At 31.4% G+C, this 21295-nt stretch overlaps 1 protein-coding gene across 1 annotated transcript in view; it reads right to left on the bottom strand.

Annotated features, from left to right (window-relative positions):
- The window catches only part of zfh1 (Zn finger homeodomain 1), a 431108-nt gene extending 414698 nt beyond the window's left edge, over positions 1-16410 (bottom strand). Inside the window, exon 1 of the mRNA XM_088243368.1 lies at positions 16179-16410. Within this exon, the coding sequence (XP_088099494.1) occupies positions 16179-16227 (49 nt within the window). The 5' untranslated portion in view covers positions 16228-16410. The remainder of the gene's footprint in view (positions 1-16178) is intronic.
- Positions 16411-21295: the final 4885 nt, after the last annotated feature.

The raw sequence follows: 21295 nt of genomic DNA, 5'->3' as shown, positions 1-21295 counted from the left end.
TCATCCTCTGTGCCTAATGTGTTCTGGTTCTGGATAGGAAAAGGAAATAATGACGGAATATAATGAACAAATCACGATCTTATTAATGTCTTCCAAAAATTGCACACTGCAATCAATATAAGAGCTTCACAAAATAAACCACGTCGCTGATAATATTTGTCAAGCAAATTAAAAAAAAAAATGGGGGATGAATAAACAAATTGGTCAATTTTGATGACAGTTTTTATAAAACATTTTTTAAATTCAAAACCAAAAGAAACGTTGTGTATTTTATTATTATATTTTGTTGAAATAAAATTATTGAAAAGAATGTTCGAATTATTTTTATTTTTTTAAATGTTCACTTAACAGAAATTACCAGCGCAACGACGCGACGTGACGTCGCGTCGTGTGGCATTTATTATGAGTAAGGTATTAGATAGATAGATTTTTTTTTTTTTTAAAGAAATTGCTTAGATATTTTTTAAGCATTTCATAACTGAATTGATTCTTGTCCATATAAAAAATATTTTAAATTCTTATATATATATTCTAATAGATGTTTAATTTAATTTTTGGTGATTAAAAAATATACTGCGGATGTCTCCTGAGAGCTTTAACCTCGCTTGTCTACTTTACAAGGCATCAAGTTCTCGACGTCCTGGACGCCCACTTCTGACTGTTCATCGGCAGTTTATGTCAAAACTTCGGGACGAGAATCTGACTTGGGAGGACGCAAAATAGTTGGCATCCGATAGAAATGCATTGAAGTTTTTTGTGGATATCATATGCTCCAAGCAACGGCGGACATGGAATGATAATGATGATGATACTGGCTCTTCAACTGAAATTAAATCGAGAAAGTTCATTTTCGTATCTTGGAATGGTCCGCATGAAATATTTGTTTTTAAAGTGGTTTTACTCTAGTATTTTTTTCTTAGACTGGCACCTGAAACGTAAGACAGATCCCGTTAATTTTCTTATAACAGACGATCGTGATAAGCTGTATTTGAAGTATGGGCACTGGCAACACCAAGTACCGGGCCACCAGTATACCAACCTAACAAGGCACCAACTGCGGAGAAACGGAAACTCTGTTCAACGTTTATTGGAAATTGTGACAAAATAAGCCTTCAGTGCTGGTTCAGGCCGGCCGACACGACACATCTAATGACATTCATCGTAAACGTTAAGTCTATTCGAGTTCAATTGACACGGCTAGATTTCATTCACTGTCTACATATCTCGTTCATTTTATTCAAATCTCGATGAAAGTAATTAAGACTTCAAATTACCAAATAAAGTTCCCCATAATACGCAAGTAATTTTAATACATGCAACCTTGTAACAAAATTTCTAGTAAGCCCAATTTAATAAATCATCTATACACTGAAAACAGCTCAATAATGAACTATCAATGCAGTGCTTTATACACCATTACCTGTGTGTGGATTTCGATGATTATTTTTAACCTTGTTTCTGATCTTCAAAGTAATAAGAAAACTTTTATGTCGATCTGATTTAGTCAAACAATAACATTTTTAAGTCATAATAACAAATCAAAAACAATTTGATCTAGTTCTTTTCAAGATACATCGAATCGTTGTTAGTATATTATCGAATCAAAAATGAATTACTACTATTTCAATTATTTTATTAAATTAATAAATCTGCAATTAGAGTCGACCGCAACAAAGTTACAAAGGTCAAATTTAAGTCTTGACCATTACACGCATATTGCTCCCAGGGGGTAGATTGCGTATTGAAATGGCTAGGGTGAAACTGACCTCGTGATTTGATGCACTTCTAGAGATTCATTTGTGTATCTAATTGGGGTAGTTTATCTTTAATTTCAAGAAGTTACATGATGAGTCGATGAAAAGAGCGATAAAATAATCATGTTAAATTCTTACGTTTGTGAACATTCTTGACGAGTATTTCAACAAGTATGGCGAAAGTGACAGGTTTGGGCTTTTACTGGAGTTTCGACAGTTAGTTCCATTATTTTTATCTTACCTTACCTTAGCGTAGCTTTTACGCTTGTCTGATTCTATTTCATAAACCGAACTGTATTATTCGCGGGAATATGATTCTCAAATAGATCATAAAAACATTGGCCTAATTCTATAATGCTTTAGCAAAATAAAAATCGTCACTTTATATTTCATTTAATGATACTTTAAGACGTGTTCTTGCCACAAATCTATAAAAAATGTGACATTTACGATTTCTCCTAACCCGAGACAAAAGTCGTTTGTCTTCCTTTGCCAGCTTCTACCGGCTTTGTGTTGCTTCATTCAATTAAATAGACAGTTAAAACAAACACAAAGTATCCAATAAATGAGGGCAACATTCACTTCTTAATTGCTATTTACCGCTAAGAGTCTCTCCCACCCACCTCTCTACTGCTTTCTTCTAAATACAGAAATACATAAAGAAAATACGGGAAAACACAGTTCTTTTAACTGTAGTTTCCGTTTAGATGTATGTTTTTTTAACTTATTAATTTTAAGAAAATATTGTACGAATATTGTAAAAAAAAACATACGTCTTCTTAGTGGTTTTGAGTTAATTGAATGTGAAAATTAAATATAATTTTTTTAATAACATACAACAGGGACAGTCATCTTTTTTGAACTATCAACAGCATGCGGGCAACAAAAACTAAATAAAAAAGTACTGTAAGTGTAATTATCTGATTTTTAAATATTTTTATACTAATCTTATTTATACAAAAAAAATCTAATGACAATGCATTATTTAATTCAATGTGCTTTTTATTTTTATTTCACCTTTTATAGTGTTTAAAAAGAAAAAAAAAACATTCTTGTGAATATTTTATTTTATCTTTTAATAAATTCTACTGTTTGTTTGGAGCTCATACAGATTTTTTCTTTGCATCACTAACCAGGAAACCCAATAATAGTTTTGAATTACAGCACAAAGCAAGCTGGCTTGAAAAAAATCACATTGAACTTTCATGTTCCTTCCGGTAATCGAACCTAGAACCTTCCGTTCGTGAGTCACGAAGAACGTCTTAACGTCGTCTAAACGTCGCGCGTCGGAGGCCGGCAAAATTATACTGTTAAAATGATTTGTAAACTCACAAAAAAATGCACGTTGCTCTCAAATAAAATCGTCACTGCATTGTTCAAAATAGGGTTTTATGTTTGATTGCGCATCTTCAGCAAAACGCACTTTTTTCCTTTATTTTTATAGAACATAAAATAAAAATACACGTAACAACTCGCTAAAATAAAGAGGATAAAACAACGGAGACTATTTTCTTCCATTTTGAAGCTAAAAATGCAGAAATTATAGCAATAAGATATTTCATACGTATATAAGAAGTCCATTTTTATCATATAAATTATTTCTTAATTTAAAATGATATCATTAAAATACTATAAAAATAATTATTCTTTTTCATTGAAAATTCTTATAGATAGAAATTATCTCATTTTGTTCAAAATTAGATTATTTATTGAGAATATTTGGAATCCGCCTAATCACAAAATGTTATTCTTCGAACCTTTCATAAAATGTGACTCCCATGAATTACCTTATACTGTAAAGATCGTATTTACAACTAAGTATGTGAATAATTACATACTAAAGAAATACAGTGAATAAAAAATACTTCCAAAAATTATTGGAAATATTTTTTATTCACTGTATTTATAACGTTAAATATTTTATGAAACATGCTGTCAGAAAACGAAGTTTTAATTTGATTTTGAAGCGTTGAACAATTCACTATTGTGCGCGTTTGAACTACTGAGCTTTATGCATTTAAATATTCCAACAAGAAACCTGAAACAAAATTAACTTTTTAGTATAAAGAGCATAGCTATAACTATTATGATTTTCATAACGCCTGCCTAGAATTTTCAGGTCTGCCATCAAAAATATACCAGTCTTTATTTCTTTGGCCTCTTTCTGAATCAAATTCAATGAGTCACGCAAAATAAATATTTATTGATATTATATCAATAATCTTGCTTTTAATTTAGTGTTTTTTTTCTTCTAAAATATGATGTATTTTTTTTATCACGCCGTGTAATGTATAAAAAACCAATGAGCGTGTGTATTTTTTATTTTTTTATTACTTTATTTTGTTAACATTTTTACAAATCACCTGACAGCGTAAGACTTGTATTGAAAACCCGGGCCAAAAGATCCCGGTAGAAGAAAATCACAACCTCTGGTGGAATTCCATCGACTTTGGAGATGCGACGGGAAACTTTCGACTTTATTTCTGTTAATTGTTTTAATTGGACGAGGTTGAGTATTAAAGGATTTGAGGGAAAAGGAGCAGGAATTGTGCACGGGAGGATCGTGGTTTGGAATAAGATAGATATTGCGTATTCTAGTATGCCTATGCCACAAGCGGCTTAGCAGGAGAAATATTTTGGCAACCAAATAAGAGAATATCACTTTTTAAAGGTATTTTCTGAGTTTTTATGTTATTTATTGGCTTATAATAAAATCAATCTTAGAAGTGTTGTGGACTCAAGAATAAAAGGTCCAAGGTTTAAATCCTACTCTGCCATAACTCGATTCTGATTTTAGCACAAGTTATTTACAAATTTTAGGATATGGTCAAAATTTTTCAATATTTGCCTAAATTATAAAACCTCAAATGTTTATTTTTAAATATGGACTTTTATGCTGCTTAAATCTGTTGAAAAAAGGGTAATGAAGATAATTTTGTGAACGGGGCACTCTATTCGATATCTACCACTTTTGGATAAAAATACAGCTTTGTTACCAAAAAAATCATAAATTAAATATAATTCAACCTATTTTAGTATCCATAATTGTCCCTTTTTGGCATGAAAGAGCATTGCCTTGCTAATGATGGCCTATAATTTCCGAATGGAGTTATCTATAATCCCAACATTTTGGAGCGTATAAAATTATATATACCGAGTAATTATTTTTTAATACTGAGGTAACACAGATCATTATTTGTTCTTCGGGAATGCAGGAAAAATTTACTATTGATTATGCCTGTGGGGAGGAAAATTGGTCTGTTGAACAGCGTACCGAGAGAAGTGGATCTTTTCCATGCTAAAATAACCATCTCTAGACTTTTCCTCTTAAGCTTTGTATAATAATGTGCTTTAGTGTTTTATTCATCTTTGTTTATTATTGTTTTTATAAACTACATACCTCAATAATATACTGTGCACTTTAAAAAAAAAATGTAATTATTTATGTAAAACGCAATTGGCAGTTGTGCTGTATTGTACATTTAAATTAAATAAATCATAATATAATAATAGTTTCGATAAACTACGTGGCGCAATATACCGTCAAGCCAACTGAACAAAAAGTCAACTTTGAATTAACAACGGGAAGTCATTTTTGAATTAAGAATGAAAGTGGGTTCGCGAATAATTGCGGGGGAAAATTTAAAGGAAACAGAAGGGCGGGAAAATTCCTTTCCGTGCGGTTGGATCGTGAGACATCTCGCGGAGGAATAGATAAGTCGGCTGGCTTACAAAGACCGACTAGAGTTAATTAAAGGATATCAAATCCCGAAAAGGACGCAGGTTTTATAAGTTACTATTATTCCTTAGAGCCGCCGTGCGCTGGTTCCTTTGTTTCCCGTGATTTACATGTAAATCTTATCTGAACGGAGATTTAACAGCACTTCGCTCAAACAAATGAATACCAATTAACGTTTTAAATACTGAGTTATGTAGTCTACTTCAATTCTAGATATGTATATTTGAGTTTTCTAAACGATTTTTATCTTTATAACAATTACCCAATATCTGAGTGCGTTAAAGGTAACGGCTGGTTTATTTAATATCACTTTAATCTAATAAGTTACTTTTATGTATGTAACCACGTTGTAAAAGAGAAGCTTTAAACATCCATAGATTTTTTTTTATTTTGCTATGTTTGTATTGGTGAATATTTTGAAATAAAATTCATTTATTCCGTTATCAGAGAAAAAAAGTTACGTAGATAAAGTTTCTATCGTAATATTATGTCCCATTATAAACTTTTTATATCATACAATGACGCTGATTAATACCATAAAAGAAAACATTAACATTATTACTAATTTCAATCAGCACTCAAATATCCTCATTAAATTGCCGAAGTTATGGTGATTGATCAACTTTAATTTCTCAAATTATGATCTCGTTTTACCGTCCGAAGGGGCGACGTCATGTTTTATTGAAATTTTATAGGTAATTTGTAGGGGTGTGGTAACACAGAGAGACGCCATCGTCATTAGTCCGGTTGAGCGGCAGTTTAACTGCAAACTAGCAGTAAAAGAAGACGCGTTCGATACTGTAATTACCAGTTTGGGTTCGGTTGATACTGAACGAGGCCTAGATGTCTCTTGCCGTGAAGCCCCGACTCCTGACTATGATACTTGATTATAATTACGCTGGAGGCAGTAAATAACTCGTTGCCGTATAATTTTACGTTGATTGTTTACGAGGTGATTACGCCGGACTATAAGTCAGGCTTTAGTGGCGATAAAAAGATGGCAAAACCGGTCACAGGAAACGGAAGAGGACTTTTGATCGCTATCGGAACTCGCGATTAATCCGCCGAGATGCCAGATGCGATGGAATGGTTTTATTTTACACTTTATTTTGCTCTTAATGATTGTCAAGCTAACGCACGGAAAGATAAATTTTGGCAGTAATCTGTTGAGATGTTTGGAAGCGTCGCGCTCTGCAACGGAAAAGAAACTGCTCACTTCAAAACGCAATAACTCTTCCGCCAGTAATGGCCGAATAAAAAGTAAAAATGGTTTGTTTTTCTTCCAAATGAATTACGCATTAGCCAAAGCTACACATAAAAGTTTCCGCCATTGATGTGTTATTTATATTATAGATTCAAGTACCCCGAGCTGTATGAATTGGCGTTATTTCATAATAAAAAACGTAAAACACTTTACCGTAATGTTTTATTTACTTTTTTTAACACTTTTAATACATGTACAGTTAACATACCTACCTATGAATAAGGGTAGGCATATTGCTTTAAGGCAATTTCTTCCTACTTACCCAAACCTTTTACTTTGAGAAAATCAGTTGTATATGAGAATATTTTATTATTTATTTAAAAAAAAAGATATTTAAAAATAAATTATAAATAAAGAATGCCTGGATATCTACACTATACTATTTATTTACATACATAAGTTTATTGTACATTATTTGAGCCATAAGTCCCAACTCTAAGGGATTAAAAGTCCTGTGTTTAAATGGGACGAGCAGTTATATAACGCAGACCCTTGATTATATGACCACAAATAGAGGATCAGAAACATAAGAAATAATTTTAAAAAAAACATACATACGGCACATCAGTATGGTAAACAGTAAACTTAAACATGCGGAAAATCATCAAGGAGTTTTCTAGTAAAATCCCTCCAGTCCTTTCTTAAAAATAGTTTTTTTCCTTGAGAGCTTAATACGCTCTTTCAAAATATTGAACACTTTTGGAGTGATAAATGAGAGATGTCTATGAACAAAAATCTTCGTCGTATTATGAAGAAAGGAGGGGGTAAAGGAGGAAGGAAAGAGGGAGGAAAAAGGAAAAAAATCAAATATTTAAGTGATATTTTATACTTGATTTCAATGTAAACAAAGAAAAGACATTTCTGAAATTAGTAGGTAGATTATTTCATAATCAAGCAGCTACTACAGGAAAAGAGGAAGAAAAAAATAGGAAGGTAAATGGATATTGAACGGGTTCTCTCGTTACTATAACGAAAAGAAAGCCCATGCTGTGATAGAGGTGGAAAGAGATTTTTTCAGATAAACAGGCGAAGTGGGATTATTTAAAATATTGGGAAGAATTTAAATATGATTTTATAAACGCAATAGAAATACAACACAGCAAACGTATATAAACATTATGGGTTCTGGGTGATTCTTTGAAAATGTGTGTATGGCATGGCGAACGCCAAAGAACTATTTCATTTAGTATCACTAAAAATTATCATACTAGGTGTTTTTGAATCTATGAGAAATCTTATTACCATAAAAATGCGTCACGATTTTTTATTAATTTATTTAATTTTACGAAACCAACACAAATATATTTATAAATAATACATACATAATAAAAACAAATAACAAGACTCACGACGGGTTTCACATAGGTACAAAAATATAATAAAAAAAAAAACAAAACGTACAGTTTAGTAGGAAGGAATAGAAATGGGATGGGCGGCCTCCGTGGTGTAGTGGTCAAGACGCTTGACTCACACACGGAAGGTTTCGGGTTCAACTGATTTTCATCAAGCCTGGGTGTTCTGTGATGTAATTCACCACTGTAATTGGGCTTCCTGGCCTGTTGTGGTGCAAAAAAAATAAAAAAATGATCATAATATTAAAACATGGAAAGGTGAGAAAAAGGAAGAAGTAGAAATAGTAAATATAAAATTATGAAAAAAGCAAATAAAATTAACATAAATATACACATACAACATACTTGCACATACGTATACATACAAGTACATACACTCGCATACATTCATACATATATACGCGTACATATATATAATCAATAATAATAATGAGGATCTGAGATTTCAATAACATTTTACTTTTTATGAGCAATAATAATAAAATAATATTGATATTTTTATTCCATCTCGATCTCGCGGCCATTGAAACACTCAACAAGCCAAATAATTAGTAAAATGTATTATTTAAGCAAAAAAAATAATTGTAAAACATTTAAAAAAAGAATTAAAGTATACTAAATAAACTAAAAATTATTCTACTCGATTTTTAGCAGTGTACCACCAGCTGGCTGATTATAATGCGTTACATGAAAATATTATCAGATTGTTCTCAATATTTTACATCTGGCGCAGTATTAAAGTTTATCGACTCATTGTAGTGTACATGCATTATATGATAGTGTATAAGCACTAACATAGTCATGTGTACGTACAATATATATGATTATGTTGCGAGCAGCGTGAGGCGGCCGGCTCTATTCATTCGGGTTTTGCCTTCCTAGTCACTCACATGTCTTTGCTATTATAATTGAATTGTAAGTATTAGACATTTCATTATTAATCTTAAGAAAGACGAAGACAAATAATGCTCTTAATACTCAACAGAGAGATAAAACATAATTTGAGAAGAGAATGTGAAAGTCTAGGCATTTACAGGGCTTATGACCTATCTTTGGCTGATTTAAGTGGCCAATTTAAAACATTGTGTGACATTTACCATTCCACTTATCCATATTTCCTCAACTCTGAAATAATTCAGCCAGAATCTCATCCGCACCGATAAAGGTTTCAGCTCTTTTACTTTAAAAAGTCAGCAGACAAGTTAAAGAAATGTAGTTGTCTAAACATATGGAGAAAAGAAAAATAATTTATATTCTGTATTTTATGAGCATTGTAATATAATTTAGGCCTGTTAAAGCAAAATAAATAAAAAATCACAAATACGTCAGTCGTATAACTAGCATGCACTCCCATTTACTGCCAACAACCATCTGATTGAATGAATTTATTTTTTTGTTTTTGTCTTTTTCACACAAACACTGTCAAATTTATTGTGGTATTGGCATCACCTTCATTCGTATAATTGAAGGTAGTTATGCAGAAAGCAGCCAGCCATAGACAAGTGAAACTGAGATAATGGCACTTTTGTGAAAAGAGTCAATAATCAAATCTTTATAACAGTTATTTTACTTTCACAAATGATAAATAATGCATACATTCCGTTTTTTTTAATGAAAAAAAAATTTAATTCTGTAGATGACAGGTTTAAATGATTTTGAAAGTCTGGCTGACCACACAACCTAAGATGTGCGTTTTGCAGAAAACATCCAGCCCTAGTAAAACTCTAATGTGTGTCATCTATTGACCATATTATTTTACGTTTATGGGTACTAAATTGTAAAGAATAACGTTTTAAATTTGAAATCTTTTAAAATATTTAAATTTAATATCTTTAAATATGTATGTTTTAAGGAAATTTTGGCGTTTTTTTTAGTCTGGCTGACTGCACAACATAAAATATGCATTTTGCAGAAAACGGCCTGATCTAATGAGAATGAAACTTCATACAAACTCAGAATGTATGAGGCGACATTTATTTTCATAAAATTTTGACATTACGGAATTTTCAGAAGGTGATTATAACATTTTTTTTTGCAGAAAAGCGTCCTAGTTGTTTTAAACAGAACATAGAATTGACTTTTTTGGACTTGATAACACAAAAACATATATTTTTTAGTTGTGGATTAAAAATCTTAATTTCCAAATCCCATACAAAAATGTCCATTTGAAGATTACAAAAAATACAATTTCATAATTTAAATAAATAAGAGAGATATTAAATCAAGTATTGTATTATTTGTAGACTCGTGCTTCAGCACAGTCACACAAGAGTTAATACGACACTTTGCGTTAAGATACGATCGTAGTAGTACAATTGGTTGAGGAACCAATTGCATGGTCACGTGATGCGGGAGGTTTGATCGCGCCTAGTGAGTTTGAGGATTGCAACACACGCAATGTCATCTTGAAGTTAATTGATGTCAAGTACGGAGACCACCACCCGCCACTGCCGACCACTTGAGGACATGGACGGCGAAAAATATGTATATATATGTATAAAAGAAAAAATAGATGTCATTGCTTTGATGCGAAACTGCGAGAGTAAAGTAACGTTTTGGAAAATTCCTTAAACCCACTTGTTCTCTAAACCATTTAAATAAATCCGTATCATGTGATTGCAAAAATAATTGTTTTACTTAAATTACAAGTTCAAAAAGTTAAAATTAAAATGATTTATTTCAAAAATCACTTTGTAGAGCGTCCTTCACTGGACTACGCAGTTTTTATCAGGTCATGGTAAATTTAATCAAAAATTATTTGTTTTTAATATTGTTGACTCCCCTTCGTGCTGCTGCGGATATCCTAACCAATCTTCTGAACACATCCTGTGGTCTTGTCCCTTTCCCCTTCTCTATAATTACCGAATGGAGCTTCTCGCTACTATCCGTGGCCCTGTTATAGGTCCTGTCGGATATACAGATCTGGTGACTTCTAAAAAGAATTTCAAGGCTTTTAAAAAGTTTTGTAATTATTTCGGCGAATTGATCATGTCCAATCAATTTAATCCCAGTCAGTGAAGAATTCATTTTCCTCTCTTCTCAATCCAATGAAGTACATATTATGTACTTCTGGATTACTTTCTTTCAGCACAAAGATGCTAAGGCTACCAGATTTCAGAGAGCTCCTTCGGGCAGCTTTTCTCGTTTGACAACGAGCAAATTTTCCGTGTATGTGGGCACCGCCAAGGAGACTTATGTCCTCAGATGCGGTGTGCGGTATGTGGTGGGTAAGCTGTAGAGCGTCCTTGAGGTATTACATTACGAAAATGGCGCTGTATAAGTTATCCATAATAATAATATGATAATTATAGGTGTATTCTTTATTATTTTGTGTTCGTTTTGTAATATTTATATTCTCGAGGGATCTATGCTTTGACGGGAGCTAGCTGAAAACCTCAGTTGCAAATTAACTTAGCATAAATGAAGCAAATCAGAAATAATTATGAAATATGTAACCCTTTAATCACCAATTCAGCACACGACAAAGATTTTGAGGAAACGTAATATTATTTTGTAATCATCGTAACTTCAGTATGTTTTTATATTTTTTTTATATAAAACGTTCAGGGCCACGAGAAACTCATGTGTTGTGAAGTTTTAAAGTTAGTTATGACTCTCGGGAGGCATTTACACGATGTATACAAATACGGCAATTTAGATTTATTTAATTTACCTTTATACAAATTATAATAATTACTTTTAAATCACTTGTTTTCGAAATTATAAAAATTTACCGTAAATTTATAGTTTTATACTTATTTTACTGTTTATACAATGATACATCACCTCTGTTACTTCAATTACTCAAATATTTTTTATATTTAAACTCTTTATTTATTTATTTTTTTATTTATCAAAAGCATATAAAAATTAACATATAAATTGTCGAGTCCTACTGAACTGCATAAAATGCACTTCGTCAGCAGGTGCTTATTGTTAAGTTCCAATATATATCAAACATAATCTTATCTCTGAAATTCTATAAACAAAACTCTTATTACCATGGAAAAAAAAATATGTGCACCGAAAATAAAAACTTGTTCAAATAAAAGAGAAAACACAAAAAAACTTTAATATGAAAAAACACGTTCTAAAAGCCAGATTCTCAGCAGATGTCTTTTTCTTGAGCCAGATAAGTTTTTATTTTTATTTTTTATATTTAATGGGAGTATATTATACATTTTTGGTATATTGTAATCTAGTGTTAATTTGCTGCAAAGTACAAGTGTTTTTTATTTTGTTTCATTATGATTGCTTTTTATTATTATGTTATACTTTGTTAAAGGCAAAAGCTGTCAAATAAATAAAAATATGACCCAGCCAACCGTATTTCACCCATCTGCTGCTATTTTTCCGCTTAATTGAATAAAAAATATTTTTTTAGTAAGATGATTTAGTTGACACTACGTCCCTGACTTTTGAGTAATCTGTGACTGTTTTACGGTGTAACTATTAGCCAATCGTCTCACAAAGTGATGGAAGAACATAGCGTGATTGGTTTAATAAAATGAGAAATGGATTTTAAAACTCGGACATCTATTTCTAAGTGGAGGAAGATATAATATTGTGACGTAGGCACTTCGGATTTGATCCCTAGAGTGGTTTCTCGTGTGAATAGTTTGAATGCACCCATAAACTATATGCATTCCAATTAACACGTCATTTATTACTTTGAATACATTAATCGAAATGAAGAGAATTTTTTTATTTAAATTTTTGATATTTAAGGATTAAAAGCTATTTTTAAGTTTACTGAAGAAAATGAATTTTTATATGAGAACAAAAAATGCGATTAATATATAATAAACCAACAAGTAGGCTTTAGTCTGATAAAAAATAATGCGTAAGGAAATCGTATGATTTTGCCATTTTACAACGCTGTTCTTTCTAAGTCGTGTTAAAAAAATATTGTATTAAAATTTTAGATGAAAATATTGTTTTCTAAATTATTTCTTATGAAAAATATATTTACTTTTCCAACGGCAGATTATGCCTAAATTTTAGTACATTGGTATTTACATAAAGACACAGTATTTAAGAAAAAACTATTTCAATGAAGAAAAAAGCCAAATTCAGGTTTTAAAAATAAATAAAAGCATTTCAAATCACACAAATTTTGTGGTATTATTCGTGAATTCTCAATTAATATTACCTTTAATTTTCGTTTTAAAAATTTAAGATTTTTCATGGAATTTTGTATTTCGTTTTTAAGAAAATTTTTTTGGCTGTAAATATTTCATTTCCATACTTTGTTATTCTATACTGCAAAATAGTACAATTTTCTAATTTTTTAATCAGACTAGAGCAACAACAAACAAAGGAAACGTATTTGTGTATTACATTTGGACCTATACCGTCTTTACATATTTTTTAAAACAATTAAAAATAAAAAGAAAATTCATGTAGCACTTACAAACCGTTAAATTTTAAAGTATATAGTTTTTTCATATTGTCGCCTAGCGGCCATTTTTACACCGGGTGTAGTTATAAAACATACACGTGTAAATTCAAGAAATAAAATATAAAACAGAGAAAAATGAAAATCAAACATCGCAAATGAAATTATAGTTATTTACTAAAAGTACAGTTGAAGATAATATTTAATAAAAATAAAGTAAATGGTAAAGAAAAGAACAAGAGATGGTGATATTCGAAAGTTATCCAGTTATTGTACGAAATATATAAATTACTACCAAAATAATGAATACTAGAACTTTCAAATTTGTTATAAAAAAATGGTTTGAGTGGACGTTCATTTTGTTTTTTTATAGGAGTAAAAGACAAGTGATGCTTAAATTATTAATAAGATTTATTATAAAAAAACAGGTTATTCAAAATTTGTTTATTGAGTTTCACCCGTTATTTATTTTTATAGTAAATATTCACCACTATAGATATTGTTAGCTAACATAAGGATAAATAAAAGTAAAAACCATAGTTATTGGTTTGGTTATCTGTTCATAAACCCTTTCATTCTTTACACATACAATTTTAAACAATATTTTTTTACTCATATTATTTTTTGATTATGAACCTAACCAATTAATCACTACAAAAAAAAATATTGACAAACAATTAGTTTTTAATATGAAATCTTCTTTGGCTTGAATGATTTTAGGGCAATCGTGTGTATGATAATCATTGCTTGTATTTTTTTGTAATCCCATGGAATCGTCGTGACCGTAAATGAACTTAGAACTGGGAAAACCAATTAACAGCCGAGCTACGAACAGATATATAAAATGGCGAAGTGAGAATCCAATAATTAACCGTCACACATTGATTCTGATTTCATAATAAGATTTACAGTATGCCGTGGCGCCAACCAGCTACGTCTAGATAATAATGGCGGGATTATGTTACTGCAACATGGCTGCCACTCTAGTCACGAGATGGCGTCTGTAAACAAGACAAACGCCCGCTAATTGGGCTACTCAATGCCTCATACTCTATACACACGGGTAAATAAGCAACTACCTAGCTATCATCAAATACAAATATCACGTCAGGGATCCTAGTTCACCAACCTAGTTTGTACGTCACCTATTTGATCGGCGAATATTTTCGTTATAAATTTGATTCGTCTTCATCAGTACCCAATTATTTGATGCAATTTATCCCCAAATTACTCAAATGGATGCCTTACTACGGTAGATTAAAAGCACTAGGACTAACATCATTGCAAGAACGACGGAAGAGAGAGGACTTGATTGAAACTTATAAGATACTCAATGATTACTATGACTGCCCCCTGCATGAGATGTATCAATCAAATCCCAACACAAATTTACGGGTCATAACTGGAAGCTCTACAGTCCCTAATTCCACTACCATCTAAAAAAACTCTATTTCTAGCAGGGTAGTTTCAGATTGGAATAAATTACCAAGTCTAGTTGTCCATTCCATCTCGGTTTACCAGTTCAAAAACCGTTTGGATGGTTTTTTGAAGGAAGAAGAACGCAGACAAAAAGCATTACACGATATAAAGGGACACCAGCAAAGGCTGCCTGCGTACAACAAATAATAATAATATAAACAATATTTTTTATGTTTCATCATCAGCAAAAATATCTTATCCGCACCCAACGACGCAAAGGGCACTGCATTTACAGCCAAATTCATCGTATCTAGATCATCTTAGAGCGCATAAAATTGTAAGCACCAAGCAACTTCTAAAGGGCTAGGCAATACGTACCATTTTTTTGTTCTTCATGAGTGCAACACCAATTTACCACTGATTATGCCTGTGGGGAGGATAATTGTTCTGTTGAACAGCCTACCGAGAGGGATGGATCTTTTACATGCTAGGATTACCAGTTTTACATTCTTCCTCTCTAACTATGCACTTCAATGTGTATTTTTGCTTTAGTTGTCATTGTTTTTTTATAGTTTTTATGGACTAATATGCTTTTTTTCCACATTTTTTTTAACACTCATAACATGTGCATTGTATTTGGCAGGTGTGCTGTAATGCGCATGTAAATTATAAATACATAAAAAATCTATGACCTGAATTAAGCAGTATTACGTTTTAAGTACCAGTTTAAGAACAATAAAATATTGCAGTGAAAGGACTCCCTTCACTCACCTGAGAGCGTTTTGTAAACCAATTCTCTTCTTATCGGTTTTGCTCATTATTCGAATTTTTATTTTAAACAAAATTTTACTTACTTTTTTAAATTTCAATTCTCAAATAATTATAACTTTTTACTCCCACATGATTTCGTTATTAGATTAATGGACCCTAATACATCAGAGCAATAAAGAAAAATAAGCACCTCCGTGACTTGGTGGTGCAAGTCAAGACATTCGCTAGGTAGCATTTTATAGGCGAACAAACGAAAAAAAGAATTATGCTCAGGCCCCAATCACGAAAGTAGCAACCAAATATATGTATGTAAAGGTCGTTCCAGTACTGTTTGATTAGATATTGAGTCTTGACTAGAGACGATAAATGATTGACACTTCTGAGAGATATCATTAAGTGATAACTATGAGAAGTCAAGAAAACGATAAACGAGGTTTAATTACAAAAGAAATCGTTCTATATATAAATAAACTTTACTAACCTTTTTTGGATAGCTGGGGCACCAAAACTGGAGTCATAGAAGAAGTCATCGAAGCAGGAATAATAATGACTGCATTATTTTTCAGTAAATACTCTTGAAGTGTTATACACCCACCATTTACGACGTTAGAGTTAGAGCAAGAAATTTTACTTATATCAATTTTAGCACTTGGTTTAGAATTACTTTTATTAGAAGACACATTTATGGCACCATTGGGAATATTTTCTATAGCTGGAATTGCATTTTTTTCGTTGGCTTGGAAACTCCTCTTTGCATCGTGTTTTACATTGTTAACTACAGCGTCTTTCTTAATTATATGTATTCTAACTAAAGCAGGAATAGCCTGTCCATTAGAAGCTGTTTTGATTTTTGGTTTTGCTATCACATATTCAGGAATTTTGTTGATTTCGTCAAAATCAACATCTTTGGACGGCTGTGATATTGTTTCATGAATTTTTTCTCTGACGGATAAATTATTGTCGTTCAAATTTTTGTAATTAATATCTATATTTTTTTCTAATTTAAAAATATTTGTTCCTTTTTTTCCAGCCATAACGTTCTTATGATTGTTGGTTTCCCAGTTATGATTTTTATCAGCTATAGCCAAACTATTATCTTTTTTTAATTTTTTGACTGCAGGTTCGTCATTTGTATCGTGAAGATGACCACAGGTGATCACAGCTGGTCCAACAGTAGGCTTAATAGCATCGGCTGAAAAAAAAAATAAAAAAAATTAGTTACTAAAAACATTAAATGTTAATACGTATCATGTCTTTATATAACAGCATAGCTGTCGGATTTGTGGAAGAAAATATTTTTTAAATAGGTTGTTAATTGTACCTCCATATTTGAAATAAACACACAACCCTAACTTGTAAAACTCCACAGTCCACAATCAGTCAAAAATGGTAATGATGTAGTTCAGTGTCATTCTAGTATTTTTTTTATTTGTTAATAGAGCAAAATATATATTTTTTTACTTTTATAAATTGCATTATCAGCGCTATGAGTTTTTAAAGTTATTTATTTCTGAAATTATTCCACGTGTGACGTCAGAGGTCAGATATGTCAGTTTTTCCGATTGGTTAGTGTACGGTAAGTAAACCGGATATCCTTCACAGCGCTCATATCATTGGTTGGTTAATATGAACCAGTGATGTCGTTCAAAGTAGTGCGTATTTATTTAAATATTTTTTATTAATTTTTTCGTACATTTTCAAGAAACTTTGCGGTGCAATTTAATGCTTAATTTTTTACATCGGACAAGAAAACATTTTTTGTAAAAAAATTCCTAATAAAATCCTCCTTTGGCGATTTCTATTAGAACTTCAAACAATCTTAATGTGTGCAAAGCTTCTACATTCATTCAGTGGTGTACTATTTTTTTTAAATGTCCAATTCGCTACTAAAGTGAAAACTATTTTTACGCTCCCCTGAACACAAATAAGTTTGAGACTAACGTGTTTTACAAGTTGGGCCTACGATATGTAGATTGTCGGCATTATTTTTTATACAGTTATCAATTTCTTGGTCTTAATAAATAAAAACATATTTTTTGTTTTACGTTTTCTAAAAATATCCATTCAAAAAGTAGGAGTAGACAGGTTTTTAAAAATATTATACAATATTTTCAGACAAAAGAGTATTATTCAACACCTTTTAATGCTGTTTGGTGACATTCCCCAAAATGTAAGATATTTCCGATTGATTGCTATTTTATCGCAGTTACTACGTAACACGAAAATAATTATTGACAAGTTCTAATATTTGGGGGATAAAAATAATTTTATTAACAATTCATAATATTAACAAATTACAACGGGGATGGAGAAAACCTTAAATAAGGGAATATGGAAGTCAAGGCATTTACAGGGCTTATAACCTGTCATTGGCTGGTTTAAGGGGGTGAAATCCAGTATTTTGTCTATGAACATTTGGACAAACTCAAATATTGTAATTCATAATATTTTGGTGATGAAAATATTCAAAATTTTCTTATCTGAAAAAGACGACTTATTGCATATTTTTAAAAGCTGCTTTATAAGGTAACATTATCTGAAAATCAATTAAACTATCTAGGTGTTAATTTTTTGTTGAAATTCGAGTCAAATTGAGTTGACAAACATTTACGTAGGTATACGAAATAACCCAAACCTCTCGATTCAAGTCTCCGGTTAAGCCATCATCCCTTATCACGAATCGGATGACCAGCTCGAAGGACCTTCATATCAGCCGGTAATTGGCAAGACGACACCTACTTTCCCCCTCCTTTATAATAATGGCATAACATATCTGCAGTCATAAAATATCATTAGGTCACTTATTACCGGGGGAGGTCCCCGCCCCCGCCCCCGCCACCACTCCCTGACATCAGGGGCCGGAAGGGGGCGCAAGGAGACTTGAGCCGAAGTTTAGTGCTCCATTTGCGCCGTGTATTGCAGCGTCTCAATCTCGGGAGAGTCAACCAAACACTCCTTTATCATCTTTTTGCCATCTTCTACGTGTCTCGGGAGACTGTCAGGACAGTTCCAATTTTTTTAATGAGTACGTTACCAAAAATAATGTGTTAAATCACTTATAAAAACATGGTTGAAATTTTTTAAATCAACACGTCTAGTAAAAAAAATTAAGCCTAATGTGCAGTATCCACTGACTCCTGTAATGAGTAGGAAAAAGTTTGAAGATTCTTGAAAAATTTACTTTACATTTTTAGTATACGAGATGTTCATTAAACCCTGTCACATCCGAAACCACGATGATCAGCATGACCAAAAAGACATATTGGCACATTAAAATATTTTTTTTTGTTCTAAATGCTTTTAAAAATATGCTTATATGTCTTCTTGCCCATGCTGATCATCGTGGTTTCGGACGTGACAGGGTTTAAAGAACATCCTGTATATGTAGGTTTACTACACCTTCTAAAATCAAGTTATTTCATTGCAGGAGTTGGCAGGGAGGAATGAACGCTAAACACGTCTATCTTTACATTAATTCCTAGATTCATCTACTTTATATACATCTTGTCATACATGCTCTTCTATTGTGTCTGCTTTTGACGTGACCAGACTTGAGATTTTGATTTATTTGATCATATGTATCTGTTTTAATTTTTTTTTCATCCATTCGTTCTACATAACCAAACCGTCATACCCTTTCTTAATCTTATGAATCATACCTCTCTTAAATTTGCAGTCTCGCCTGATTTCACTATTCGTAACCCTGTCATACATTGATTTCCCACACATTCGTCTAAGCGACCACATTTTGACCGCATTTACTCTGCTTTCATCCTTCCTTTGTCAGTTTCATATTTTACTTCCACACATGAGTGTTGGGACTAAAACCCCGCACTGCCAGTCTAACTTCAATTGACATATTTTTATTAGCAATTACTTTACTTAGTGCGCTTTTAATTTTGTTGCCCGCATTTCCACTCGCATCTCCTTTCAACATCTTTTCTACTCTTACGTCCCTTCTAAAATGTACATGCATAATGTAATTAATCTAAACAATTAGCAAATAATAAGTAGATGGTGTTAGAACAGTTTTGCCTACTAAGACCAAAAAGGGAATATTTGTTTTTAATAAAGTTTACCGATGAAGTTTTGTGTGAGAAAAAATTAAAATGACCATTGTTTTTGATAGCTATTGAATTATATTCATAATTTAAGGTAGGTATTGTATAGTTATGAAACTCCATTTAAAATATTTACTTTGTGGCCAATATTTCAGTTGATGTCAGTAAATAACAGTATTTAACCACTTACCATTCATACTAATATTGTTAACTAACAAGTATGGACACATTTATTCATTTACTATCGTCCGTAGCCAAATTGTACTCATTATGTACCTTTGTTAAAAGTAATAAATATAAGATACATCTTGGGCCATACTTATAAACTTTCCATAAAGTTACGCCTAGGCAAAGTGGTAGAATAAGGATGGAAATACCACCCTTATTATATTGGTAGAATAATGATGGTGTTCCTATTCTTTTTTTACCACTACGCCTAGGCGTAACTTTATGCTTATACCACGTTGATATGCTATAAAATTATAAATTATTTAAAAAGGAATGGCCCTCGCTCAGACGCTGAAGTCTTTGTAGGCATTTTTTCCAAATTACGGTATCGCTTAATTTTAAGATGTATTTTTAAAGAGTATTTGGGTTATAAACGTTCCATGTATGAATGGAAACAAAAACAAATAAAAAAAGTAATAAATAAAACACGTTTATAAGTAAGGCCCATTCAGTTTATAAATCTTACATACAATAAGCGAAATTAAGGTGATTTTTTTATAAAAAACGGCGCTGTATAAAACAGCCATTTTTTTATGATATACAAATAGGCATATAATGCATGTAAGTACCTTTAAATAAATGCATTTTTACATAGTTATAAATAAATTAATTTTTGGTTCATTGATTTTGATGTAACCTTAGTAGTACCTATTACAACTAAATTAGTCCGTTGACGCAATATAGATAGTAAGTATGGTTATTTGTAAATAATGTTTCAGGGGTCTTAAATTAATTATATTTAATCTCTCTTTAAAAAAAAAAAAATTTGAAACTAACTTTGTGGTTACTTATTTTTTATTTTATTTTAAAAAATTAGTAATATTTGCGTTCTTATAATTAACCCAAATATTTTTAAATTATGGTGGCCATTTTCAAGGAGTTGTAGATAATTCACTATTAGAAAATGGAAATCAAGTTGGGGTAGAGTAGGGTTCGAACTCCGGACCTCTGATATTCGTGAGTCCGCAACATGTATCTCCCTTAACGAGTTTTTTTTTTAAACTCCTTGGGAATATTATAAAAAATTATGTATAATATGTTTTCAATTTAATAAAAAAAATAATAAAAAAAACACTAGGCACAGGACCACAAACCGATAATATATATAAAATAAATCAACCAACTATGTTTTTAACCGCTTATTTTAAGTGTTTATTTTTTATTTATTTTCATTTTAAGTGTTAAAGTGGGCTTAATTTGAAGTTTTATATAAGTGGTTAAAGACAAATTCGTTTTATGAATAAACCGAATTTGTCTGTAATAAATTTAATTTAAAAAAGATAATTGATATTTATCTCAGTAAGGGTAT

Source organism: Micrasema longulum, unplaced genomic scaffold, assembly GCF_059751315.1.
Source record: "Micrasema longulum isolate JH-2025_06_02 unplaced genomic scaffold, ASM5975131v1 h1tg000208l, whole genome shotgun sequence".
Classification (NCBI taxonomy): domain Eukaryota; kingdom Metazoa; phylum Arthropoda; class Insecta; order Trichoptera; family Brachycentridae; genus Micrasema; species Micrasema longulum.
The sequence above is the reverse complement of the archived record's forward strand: the minus strand, read 5'-3'. Positions and strand labels throughout refer to the sequence as shown.